Genomic DNA, 13292 nt, shown 5'->3' with positions numbered 1-13292 from the left:
GCTCTACTGATTACTAGTGGGTGACCTGGGCAAGTTACTTACCCTCTCCAGGCCTCAGAATTCTCATCCTTAAATTGACTGTAGTTTGGAATTGACTGTAGTTCCGTTATGCTAAGGGATTAGATTTACCCTCCCACCTGACACAACTAAAACAAAATACATGCAACAGTAGTTTTCAGATGTTGGACTTTGCTGGCACAGAACAGTGATCTCTAAGAGATGGGAGATAAATGAGGTGAGCCCTGAGAGTTCCCAGCTTAATGCCTAGAGAGACTCATTTCCATGCTGCAATGCAAGAAAAGGGATCCTTGTTGTCTCCCAGAGTTGGAGAGGTGCAGCTGGGAGTCTAGAGATGCCAAGGTTAGTCTAAAGATGCCAAGGTTAGTCTAAAGATGCCAAGGTTACTAGTGGACCAAGAGGAGAGAAACACACACACACACACACACACACACAGAGAGAGAGAGAGAAGAAAGAAGAGAGAAGAGAGAGGAGAGACAGAGAGAGCACTTCAGAGACTTGCAGAGAATTCCCCTTGAATCTTCAGCTGAGAACTGAGTGAGGAAACTGCTTGAGGCAGGATTAGAAAGAGTTTATGTTCCCGCCAACCAGGGGAAACACCTTGTAATTCATAGGGAAGGATTTTGCCTCCATAATGTAGAGAGAAAACAATCAATAGAAACTGACCCAGAAATGGCACACAATCAGTAGACATGGACAGTAAAACAAGTATTATAATTCTTTAAAAAAATTTTTTTGTGAGACAGAGTCTCACTCTGTTGCCCATGCTGGAGTGCAGTGGCACAATCTCAGCTTACTGCAACCTCCGCCTCTGGGTTCAAATGATTCTCCTACCTCAGCCTCTGGAGTAGCTGGAATTACAGGCACATGCCACCATGCCCAGCTAATTTATGTATTTTTTTTTACCAGAGACGGGGTTTCACCATTTTGGCCAGGCTGGTCTCGAACTCCTGGCCTCATGTGACCCACCCCCCTCGGCCTCCCAAAGTACTGGGATTACAGGCATAAGCCACCGTGCCCCGCTGAGTGTTGGAATTCTATTCTATAGATTCAAGAAGGTGGAGAATTGCTTGAGCATGCTAGTAGGGACATGGAAGATAATTTAAAAAAATTAACTTGGACTGCTAGAGATGAAAATTACAATGTCTGAAATAAAGTGACCATAATCATCTGTCTCAGAATTTGCATTTCTAGTATCTTTCTGCCCTCCAAATACATGTACTTGTGCATGCAAAACCACCATTATATATACTTCCACACCAATGCAGAACAAAGTTAGAAACAGTTTCTGAATATAAATCTCAAGCAAGGCATCTGTTTTGCCGTATTGTAGGAAGGAGATAACAAAAAGGCCTAACAATATACCTAGAAGGAAATGTATTCCAGTTCTTGTGTAAGAGGTGTGGGCATGTGGCCAGCTGTACAATCATGAGATTAGATAGAACTTTGGTTTTGCTTCTTGTTGGTTGGGTGACTCTTGGCAAATTTCTTAATCTTTATAATGGGGACTGTGATACTTCCTCAATAAATAGTAGATATAGGGCAAATTTGATATAATTAAGAAAAAATTACTTCAATTTCCTGATGAACAACAAAATAGCTAATTTTTTTCTTCTAGGTTTACTGTGTGTCAGAGACGATGCTAAAACTATTTCACTTACAATTGCATTTAATCCTTATATTAACTATGAGTCAGTCAGACAGTCTTATCTTCAACTCACAGATGAGAAAAATGTGGCTGAAAGAGGTTCATTAAATTGTAAAAGGTCACTCAGCTCTTTAAGTGGAGGCATGTGGATTTTACATAGGTATGTTAAAATCCTCTTACACAGAGCCCAGACTTTCCAAGGTTTATTCTGTGTGTGTGTGTGTGTGTGTATATGTGTGTGTGTATGGGTTCAGGTTGAGGGCCAGGGTGCTAAAACTTGAAAGTGAGAGGTTGTTCGGGGGGAATATAGAATTAGAAAAAGGAAAAGACCTAGCTTACGTTGTGAAATGTACTAACTCTCGGCTGGGCGCGGTGACTGACGCCTGTAATCCTAGCACTTTGGGAGGCCGAGGCAGGTGGATCACGAGGTCAGGAGTTCGAGACCAGCCTGGCCAACATGGTCAAACCCCCGTCTCTACTAAAAATACAAATATTAGCTGCATGTGGTGGCAAGCGCCTGTAATCCCAGCTACTCGGGAGGCTCAGGTAGGAGAATCGCTTGAATGCAGAAGGCAGAGGTTGCAGTGAGCCGAGACCATGCCATTGCACTCCGGCCTGGGTGACAGAGTGAGACTCTGTCTCAAAAAAAAAAAAAAAAAATGAAACAAAAATTAGCCAGGCATGGTGGTGGGCACCTGTAATCCCAGCTACTCCAGAGACTGAGGCAGGAGAATCGCTTGAATTCAAGAGGTGGAGCTTGCAATGAGCGGAGATTGCACCACTGCGCTCCAGCCTGGACGCGACGGCGTGAGACTCCGTCTCCAAAAAAAAAAAAAAAGAAATGTACTAACTCCCTAGCTTGTTTTAAATTAGAAAAAACAAAAGACTGCGTTTGCAATAAAATTAATTTGGTAGGGCAAAGTGTGATATTGCTTATAAGACGTTTTTCATTCCCTAGTATATGAAATACCTTGTCTTTAAGCTTTTATTACTTTTATTTCTCCTAGTTATAAAGCTCATTTCTGACCTTGCCCCATGTAAATGTGACAGTGGGAGAAGGTGGTCTTTCTTCTCCTGGGGTTGGTTGGTGAGGAAGGATAGGATAGCCCATGGATTGAAACAGATTCTTCTCACTGGAGTAGCTTCTCAGGCTGTTCAAAAATCTAAACTAGAAGCAGATGTTACTGTGGGGCAGAACTCTCAGTTCTGATTTCTTTTTAGTTCTGTATTAGAGCAACGACACTGAAAAGATCTGACCTGGTTTGGGCTGGCTGTCTCTATATGGGGAGAGGCTGAACTGCACTTTTTGGAAGGCAGATTAAGTAGCTACTGCAATCCTGTTGGTATCTGTTAAGATCTTGTGATTAAATAAGATTGGGCCACAGCCCTGGAGAAAGATACCCAGAGAGGCTGAAAGAGAAAGGCATCTCATAAAGGCAAGAGCTGTAATTATCTTCTGATGGCTCTTTGGCCGGTGATCTCTTAGGACAGGAAGATTTACAACCTGTAAATAATTTGCAAGGTCATTGGACTATCTTCAATGATGTATCAGCTAATTTATTCATGCCACAAATATTTACTAATGCCTACTATGTGTCAGACACAGCTCTAGACACTAGGGGTACTCCATACCTTTTATGGAGCTAACATCTGAGTAGAGGGAACAGATAAATACACATATGACATAACAGATGGTGATAAGTGATACGAAGCAAATAAAGGAAGGTAAAGGAGAGAAAACAGCAGGGTGAGGTCTGAGTGGGTGCTGGTTTAGATAGGGTTGTTGTATAAGGGTTTGTTTTGGGGGATTTTTTTTTTTTCGAGACGGAGTCTTGCTCTGTTGACAGGCTGGAGTGCAGTGGCACAATCCCGGCTCACTGCAACCTCTGCCTCCCGGGTTCAAGTGATTCTTCTGCCCCAGCCTCCTGAGTAGCTAGGACTACAGGCGCCCGCCAACACGCCTGACTAATTTTTTTATTTTTAGTAGAGATGGGGTTTCACCATATTGGCCAGGATGGTCTTGATCTCTTGACCTCGTGATCCACCTACCTCGGCCTCACAAAGTGCTGGGATTACAGGCGTGAGCCACTGCACCCGGCCTGGGGAATCTTTTATAATGGGTTATGAAGTTTACAGACTTCATTCAGATTCCACTAAATTGGATTTTATGAGAATTCAGCTGCAGCTGACATTTACCTCTGGTCTAACGCTGAAAAGAAAAATTGTTTCCCAAAAAGATTTGTGGTATATGTAGTATTAAGGGTGGGGAAGGGCTATTTAATGTAGGTAAGATAAAGAACTGGTTTTAAGAACTTTACATAGTGATTACATAGAAATGGATGTGGGTAGTTACAAAGGGTTCTTATCTATTCATTCATGCCCACCTGCCCAGCCCCCTGCTGATTCAGACCAGCTTTCACTGCCAAGTACTAGCCAGGAGCCCTGTCTTCATATGCTTTTTGTACATCTCTTTTTCTAGCATAGTGTCTGAAATAATAATACAAGGTGACTGTTAAGCACTTGCCATATCATCCTTTTAATCCCTGCAACAATACCATTAAGTAGGAGCTGTCATTATCCCCATTTTATAGATGAGGAAACTGAAGCTCGGAGAAGTTAACCTGTACGCAGCCTGAGTCTGAATTAGTCAGGTCTGCCTGCCTCCACGTTCCTAGTCATCAGGCAAAGCTGTCCCTCCTTATCTTACAAGGTTCAAGTTCATGAAAGAGTGAATAAATGGATGGATGGATGGATGGATGAAAAAACTACTACTTTGATTCTAACGGTTGAGGGAATTAGCTGGAGACAGAGCATCGGAACTCTACTGAACCATCAGAGCAGGCAGGCAGGCAGGCAGGCAGGCACAGAATTGGTCAGGTGAAAATAACGAAATAGCAGGTGACCATTTCTTCAAGAAATAATATTCAGCATCTCCTCCATGCCAGAGGAGTTAGCCTGCTCCTCGCAGCCACAGACTCTGGCCTCAATGCCTCACTGACCCGGAGGGTTTTGGTGAGGAGACCTGGGCTTCCACTCAGCCCTTTGCAGGTGTTAACAGTGATACCATAGTGGCCAGAGTTGCAGAGGTGGGAGGGGCTGGGAAAAAGAGCACAGTAGATGCTGGCCACGAAAATCGTGCAAATCCTGCCACAGCCTTCAGGCTATGTCAGTGATTCCAAAACCAGGGCGTGGAGTGAGCTAAAAGTAGAGGCGAGACTTGTGCCAGCCAGGTTTGGGAATCACGGTTGAGGATCAGTGTTTCTACCTTTTAAAAAGCCACACCCCCTTTCGATGAGCAGGAAAAGAGCCGCAAGGTTCTCTGGCAGTCCTGGCCTGGAGTCAGGAGCGGAAGTTCCCGGGGGGAGCGCAGGTCACTAGGCCTTCCTAGGAGGTTTTCATGGAATTTGCCTGCTACAGTTTGTTCTATTAAATAATTGGACTTCGATGCGTGGTTCTCAAACGTGAGCCTGGATTCCCATGCTGAATGTTTTCAAAACCACTCAAGCCCCCCTCTCCCCAGATCCCGCGTTGCCTTCTGCCTTCCCTATCCCCAGCCCTCCACCTCCTCCACTTTACTCCCACAGCCATTGGGAGTCACTGTCTAGACCATTGTTTCTCGGACTTCCTGGGTATTAAGAATTACCGAAAGGAAAAAGTCGGACTCAGGGATCTGGGAATCTGCAGACGCCCTGGTGAGGGACGTCTGGGGAAGCACATTCTGAGAAATGTTTTGGGAGACGATGCGGAGGCCGAGTGAGGGTGGGCGGGCAAGTGCAAGTGGAGGGGTGAACCGAGGCGCAGCCTTTGCGGGGATTTTACCTTAGCAATAGTTTCCTGTGATATGAGCTGCTGCCATGGGCGTGTTGAGAAAGAATTATTCAGTGACACCTGGTACAGTATGGGCAGGAAGGCTTCATTCAGGACTGAGTTAGCTCAAGTGACCCCTGCAACGGAGACTCGTGGGAAGGAAGAGAGATGGGGTGCCACTCAGATACAGCATGGGCAAGTAGGAATTGATAGCCAAGGAGGAGTGTGGGGGGTCAGTGGATGGAAAATTCCTAAGAGGAAATGTCACAGTCAGGGGGATTCTGGCTAACCCAACCTAACAGGATTCTTGCTGAGGACATCACGTGGGGGATGGCAGAGAATGAGAAACCCGATCAGATATGGAGGGTGATCAGATCTCACGGATGGGGGTTGTTTGCTAAACTGACTGAGTAGGATTCTCTGCTAACACCGGATTTCATAAGGAAGCACAGGCCTAGGAGGAGGCTCAGGAGCTCCACTCAAGTTTGGCCAAGCAAAGACTCTTTGTCAGCTGACACGGCCTCTCCTACCAGTCTAGTTCACAGGGGGCATCCTTGGCTCTCCTGCCTTTTGGCTGGGGATCAGGGCAGGAGCTTGACAGATACTGGCCCAGGAGAGGGAGAAGTGCTGGGGAGGGAGATGGGGTCCAGCCTTGGAACCCCAGGGCCATAGGCCTGCCAGAATGACAAGGCACGGCCAGCCGAGAGCCCCTGCTTCGAGGGTGGGGAGCTCACCATCTTTTTAGGTTTCCTACAGGGGACCTAGGAGCAGCTTGGAATCGTGTTTGTCCCCAGTCAGGTTGGGATTGCTGTTCCTGCTTAGAGGTCGGGAAGTTGAGACCATGCTGCGATCTCTAGAGGCAGAAACAGTGCAACATGTGACTTATTTCTCAGCCTCCAACACATTTTTTCCTTCCTTCATGAAGGAATTTCCAAGTTACTCCTCCTCCAGAAATCATGTGGGCTGTGTCTCTGCTGCATAGAGGAACAACTTGGTATACGTGAGCTCCCCTGAGTAAGAGTCAGCCGGCAAAGCCCTTACTCACTCCAGAGGCATGCGGCCCTTCACATTTGCGCCGTGCTAAAGGGGAGAACATTTTCCATTTCTCTTTTGTAAACAAACTATACTCTGTCTATTTTAAGAAGAAGAAGAAAGAAGAAAAAAAAACAGTTTAAGCGGCTCTTAACCAATACTTGCAAGACTAAGTTGACTGGTTTACAATTAAACTCTTTCATTCCCCCAATCATAACATCTCATTTTCAAGTAGTTGCTCCCATTGTGTAATATTTGATGTCACATAGAGACTCGACTCCAAACTCTATGACATTCGTGGGCTGAAAGACAAAGGAGCATGACTGGCTTTTTCTTCACTTTGAAGACATCTGCAGTTTATTAATTCCACAAGGAAAGCTGGAGGGCCAGAGGACGTCGAGATTCTTTCACTAAAATATTTCCTTTTGAGACAGTAGTCCTGTTTTAGTGTTGGTTGGAGTTCATGGGGAGACTTACTTTTCCATGAAAATATAGAGCAAGGCTTCCCCCTCACTGTCACACTGTAATATTCTAGCATTTTTATAGCATTAGTAATAGAAAAGAAAAAAGACTCTTGGTTTAGTGTCACCTCCTTTAAAGGAAATTGGCTTATGGTCAGACCAAACTGTTCTTATCCCCTCTGTAAGAGGCCAAGTCATCATTTCCCAGTTTTTCACAGTATTTTGTATCCAGGCAACGTCACAGAAAACAGGCCCAGCCAGGAGTGCTCTGGGAGTCACTGCAGAGCTCAGACTTATCCATGGGGCGTATTTTCTTCAATTCACAATGAAAACTCCTAGAAGTTCTGTTTGAATTTTTCCTGAAGTCAGCTTGTTGTAAAAATGTTTTTGGGATTAAAGTCTTTGCAGGCCATCATCTAAACACACTATCTTTACTTCAGAAAAAATAATAAATAAATAAATCCAGTTTTCTTTTATGTGTCCCCCCTACAAAAGCATCAGAATTTTAGGAGAAAGCAAATCTTTCTTTTCAAATAGGATATGGAACTAAAGATTTCTAAAAGAAGAAATTGAGGTTAGGCTTTATAATTGGTTTCTGTTATTTTACTCCCTTCCTGGTCAGTGATCTGTTACTACCCTCTCTGGGGGAAGGGAAACTAGCGGATACTGATTGGGTCAGAATGGAGGTTGTAAAACCACTCCAGGCCATAAAAGGTCAGCAGGAAGGCTTTGTGTTTTAGGCAAGCCTGCTCTTTCCAGTTAACCATAAGCCCCACTATTGTATTACATAGCACGAGTTGCATTCCACATTTCTGTTATTGGCGTAACCTTCTCTCCTGACACTCTTGTGTGAATTCTAGTTTGATTCACGACATTATAAGACAATTTCTTTGAAGGCAGAAACCCTGCCTAGCATTCTAGATGGTCTAACATGAGCATGTTCTAGGAGATTTTTTTCCCTCTAAATTAGAGAGTAGGACTTTAAAAAAAAGAGAGAGAAAATAATTTTTTATTATTATTATTATTTTTGAGACAAGGTCTTGCTCTGTTGCCCAGGCTGAAATGCAATGGAACATTCACGACTCACTCAGCCTCCCAAGTAGCTGGGGCTACTGGTGTGAGCCACTACAACCAGCTAATTTTTCATTTTGTGTGTGTGCCAAGGCTGGTCTGGAGCTCCTTGGACTCAAGTGATCCTCCTACCTCAGCTTCCCAAAGTGGTGAGATGACAGGTGTGAGCCACTGCACCTGGCCAGAAAAGAAATATTTAACATTAGATAGTTTCCTGTAGACATATATAGAAAGCATCACATATACAAGCCTAGCAGCAGATTGTTAGAGCTGGAAAGCGTTTGAGAAATTTTTTGCTTCAATCCACTTGTTTGCAAATAACGAAGAGTTGGGTGACTTAGCCAAGTACTTCAAGAAAGTGGGGACACAGAGTTATGAATAGAACAGGAGTTGTTTTCAACCTGGGGCAGTTTTGCCCTCCAGGGAACCACTGGCAATGTGCCTCGAAGTTTTCGATGATCACAAATGGTATCTAGCTGAACAGTATAGCCTCCCATAAAAATAATCAACGGGTTCAAAATGTCAGTAGTGCTGAGGTTGAGACACGCTGGTCCAACCCCAGGCTGGCCCTCTTTCTACTTCAGCATTGTCCCAGCGTGTTGCACTGTTTGTTCTAAGATTTATTTATTGATGACAGAGATTCCGGTCATTTTGACTTTAGCAGAAGCAAATCAGTACGTGTTCAAGTGTGCAGTGTTGCTGTCTTAGTCCTAGGGTTAGGCTATGAATTATGAAATTGCAAGGAATGAAGTCCAGTTTGTTTCCACATCTTTCATCGCATTTAGACATTTAATACCAGTTGGATGACTTTTAAACCTCTAGTTTTTACGTTTTGATTTTCTTGAAAACTCAATTTGCTGATTTCATGACTTAAAAACCATGGAAATAAATTCTCCTTAATACTCGTGCTGTGTGGCTGAGAGAGATGTGGAAGAGATTTTAGGGGCTTTCACCTTGTTTGGAGGCTCATCTGTTTTGTCTGGTGGAGATGGAGTAATGGGTGTCTTCAGTATGTCACGGGAATAAAAATCTAAGTAAGGAGAAAAAAAATACTCCTGTAAAAAAGCCTAAAAAACATACTGATCTAAAAACATACTCTGTAAAATTCCCATCCAATCTTTTTTTCTGTTAATGTAAAAGATAGTTTTATTTTTAAAATTTCCTTAAAAGATAATTTATTGTTTTGAGAAAAAAATAATAACAATAAATTATGGTTTTGTAACATGTAGAAGTTAAATGTACGACAGCAGCAGGAAAAGCAATAACAACAACAAAACAGGAGAAAATTCCCACCAATTCTCAGCATTGACTGAGAATTAATTTCTGTATTGACCAAAAAGGGCTGAAAAGTTCCCTATTGTCCCTCTGGAGGCAAAAATTTTCTTTTCCATTGCCAACTACAGATTCTTTTTTTTTTTTTTTTTTTTTTTTGAGACAGGGTCTTGCTCTGTTGCCCAGGCTGGAGTGCAGTGGCCTGATCTTGGCTCACTGCAACCTTTGCCTCACGGTTCAAGTGATTCTCCTGCCTCAGCCTCCCAAGTAGCTGGGATTACAGGTGCGCACCACCACACCTGGCTAATTTGTTGTATTTGTAGTAGAGACGGGGTTTCACCATGTTGGCCAGGCTGGTCTTGAACTCCTGGCCTCAAGTGATCCACCCACCTCGGCCTCCCAAAGTGCTAGGATTACAGACATGAGCCACCGCACCTGGCCCCAACTACAAATCCTGCTTGTGATACTAGAAGGGATGAGAGTCCATCGCAGTTGTTGATCGTCTTGTGTGGTGTTCTTTACAAGAAAGTGCACTTTTCCAAGAAACCATGTACAGAGGGCTCCTGTCATTGGGTAAATTGGGTGAAACAGGGTGCTATAGCAATTTCCTGGTCTTGTGCAATATCCTATTCATAGAAAGTGAAGGCACTTATTAATATTGCCAAGTCTCTGGACCTATGTGGTTGGGTTACAGACCCCAGCATTAAAACCTAGTCCTATTTCTGAAGACTGAAGAGGATTGGGGAGAATAATACAGATGCTGCTAACATCTATCACTTCAAAAAGATGTGCCTATGTTGCCATGTGGCGTACCCGGAGCACCTCTGAGAAACAACTTTTACTTTCTAATTTTTAAATATACTGTATTATATTTTAAAATAAAATGCATTTCCACAAGATGAATTTTCCTGATTATTATGTTTGCCCAAAAGCCCAGAGTTACATAGAAATGTTCAATTACAGTTTCCTCACCCAGATATTTTGGCATAAGGAATCTCTTCTATCACTTTAAGGACTCAATGTTTAACTTTCTATTTTTATGCTAATGATTTTCTATTTTATCTGCTAGTACAAGTCAGTGCCAATGTAGACAGGATATAAGTAAGTAACAGTTAGAAATTCTAAATATTGGGCCAGGCGCGGCGGCTCACGCCTGTAATCCCAGCACTTTGAGAGGCTGAGGCAGGTGGATCACCTGAGGTTGGGAGTTCTAGACCAGCCTAACCAACATGGAGAAATCCCATCTCTACTAAAAAAATACAAAATGAGCTGGGCGTGGTGGCGCATGCCTGTAATCCCAGCTACTCGAGGGGCTGAGGCAGGAGAATTGCTTAAACCCGGGAGGCGGAGGTTGTGGTGAGCTGAGATCACGCCGTTGCACTCCAGGCTGGTCAATAAGAACGAAACTCCATCTCAAAATAAATAAATAAATAAATAAAACATTCTAAATACTTCTTCTGTCCGTTTTCGGGATACATACTGAAAGCATGTGACTCTCTTGTCTTTCTGATTGGATTTCACACAAGGAACTTCCTGGCTTTACCTACTCTCATTCATGTTTCATGTTATAACCCCAATTTACAGGCTATTTTTCACAGGTTACATTTTTATATAGACTGGCGAATGTGTGTTCTATATGTGTTTTTGATCATGTTCCCCAACTATAAAAATGTTTTGAGTATTAATTCTCAATATATGTAGACTTATTTATTCTTTCCTTCATTCAGGAACCTGCTGTTAAGTATCTACTATAATCTGGTACTGTGTTAGAGTAGTGAGTAAAACAGGCAAGAATCCCTGAGTTGAGGGGGCTTTCCTCATGAGCAGAGACATGAGGGTACTTCTGTACCAATATGTTAGGTATGATAGGAGATAGATGGGTAAGTGGCAGAGGCTGATATTATCCACCAAGTTCTAGGAAGAGAGAAGTACACACACTGAACGTTTGAATGCTGCACCATCAAACAGGGGATAGCAAGCTAACCCTATCAGTGAACTAGCAACCTATTTACAACCCTAGAAGGTCTACTTGGGGGGATATTTTCACAGTGGGCAAAGATTTATGGGTCCTTTTACATTTCTATTACAGAGAAATGCCTTCCTCTCTTACTGAATTTTGTCCTACTTTTCTCTCTTCCTGGATTCTGGCGGGGGGTAGTGGGGTGCTATATTTAGTCTTTCTTTTTTCTTTTTCTTTTTTTTTGAGACAAGGTCTCACTCTGTCGCCCAGCCTGGGTACAGTGATACAATCATAGCTCACTGCAAGCTCAACCTCCTGGGTTCAAGTGAGCTTCCCATCTTATTCTTCCATGTAGCTGGGATTACAGGCATGCATCATCACACCCCATTAATTTTTTAACTTTTTGTAGAGATGGGGTCTCATGATCTTGCCCAGGCTGGTCTCAAACTCCTGGACTCAATTGATCCTTCTACCTCAGCCTCCCAAAGTGCTGGGATTTCAGGCATAAGCCACTGTGTCTGGCCACTCTATTCAGTCTTTACCTCTTGCCCCTCTATCTCATTCATGACTGTTGAAATTTCAGGCTGAGAGTGGTGACTCACGCCTATAATCCCAGCACTTTGGGAAGCTGAGGTGGGCAGATCACCTGAGGTCAGGAGTTCGAGACCACCAGCCTGGCCAACATGGCGAAACCCCATCTCTAGGAAAAATACAAAAATTAGCTGGGCGTGGTGGTGGGTGCCTATAATCCCAGCTATTTGGGAGGCTGAGGTGGGAGAATCACTTGTACCTGGGAGGTGGAGGCTGCAGTGAGTGGAGATCACCCCAGTGCACTCCAGCCTGGGTGACACAGCAAGAGTCTGTCTCAAAAAAAAAAAAAAAAAAAAAAAAAAAGAGAAAGGAAAAGAAAAGAAAGAAATTTCATAGGCACCAGAGTTTGACTCTTGTAATGGAGAAGTGATGGCAGATATGTTTACTGCCAAAAGGCCCTGCAAGGCTAATAGCAAAATGGCCCACATCTCATTATAGTGACTTCAATGATTTAACAGACGAAGAGGTAGGGGTTGAGAGGTCCTGAGTCATTGGAAGCCTATCTCCTACTTAGGCTGCTATGTGCTTTCCTGTTTTCCCTGCAGATTAATTGGCACGGCGACTGTAGCCCTGAAGGACCTGACTGGTGACCAGAGCAGATCCCTGCCGTACAAGCTGATCTCCCTGCTAAATGAAAAAGGGCAAGATACTGGGGTGAGTGTTTTCTCTCTTATTGAATGGCTTTGAAGTGAGATGATTGAGCAAAATTCCATTAAGAAAAAGGTCTAAGGCTGGGCGTGGTGGCTCACACCTGTAATCCCAGCACTTTGGGAGGCCAGCACTTTTGGGTGGATCACCTGAGGTCAGGAGTTCGAGGCCAGCCTGGCCAACATGCTGAAACCCCATCCCAACTAAAAATACAAAAATTAGCTGGGCATGGTGGTTGGTGTCTGTAATCCCAGCTACTTGGGAGGCTGAGGCAGGAGACTCGCTTGAACCCAGGAGATGGAGGTTGCAGTGAGCCGAGATCATGCCATTGCACTCCAGCCTGGGTGACAAGAGAGAAACTCCATCTCAAACAAAACAAAAAAAAAAAAAAGAAAAGAAAAGAAAAGAAAAGAAAAGAAAAATGTCTAAATTGTCAGAACCAATTGGTAAAAAAGAAAAAAGAAAAGAAAAGGAAAAGGTATCAATTGATAATTAGCTAACTACACACACAAAAAATCTGGTTTTGAGATTTTTCTGGTGATCTTTCTCAAGTGTGTGTGCTTTAAAAAAAAAAACTGGGCCCGTTTGCAAATGACATGGACCTTATTTTATACTTTCAATCACAGAACTAGCAAATTTGATAGATTTGATTTTCTATGAGATAATTCTATAGAGTGAGGGTGACCCCCTCTAGGTGTAGCTCTGTGCTTAGCCATGTGGGTGTTAACATTTGTGTGGTTATGTATAATTCTGTGTGTCAGATATTCTTTGAAACATTCTGTAG

At 43.4% G+C, this 13292-nt stretch overlaps 1 protein-coding gene across 2 annotated transcripts in view; it reads left to right on the top strand.

Moving 5' to 3' along the window:
• MYOF (myoferlin) overlaps positions 1 to 13292 on the top strand; it is a 175798-nt gene that overhangs the window by 38849 nt on the left and 123657 nt on the right. For both annotated transcript variants that reach the window (XM_063607824.1, XM_003825366.4), the window contains exon 4: positions 12406 to 12514. In XM_063607824.1, coding sequence (XP_063463894.1) covers positions 12406 to 12514 — 109 coding nt within the window. The remainder of the gene's footprint in view (positions 1 to 12405; positions 12515 to 13292) is intronic.

Source organism: Pan paniscus, chromosome 8 (genome assembly GCF_029289425.2).
Source record: "Pan paniscus chromosome 8, NHGRI_mPanPan1-v2.0_pri, whole genome shotgun sequence".
In the NCBI taxonomy this organism is placed as follows: Eukaryota; Metazoa; Chordata; class Mammalia; order Primates; family Hominidae; genus Pan; species Pan paniscus.
This window is presented reverse-complemented; position numbering and strand designations above follow the sequence as displayed.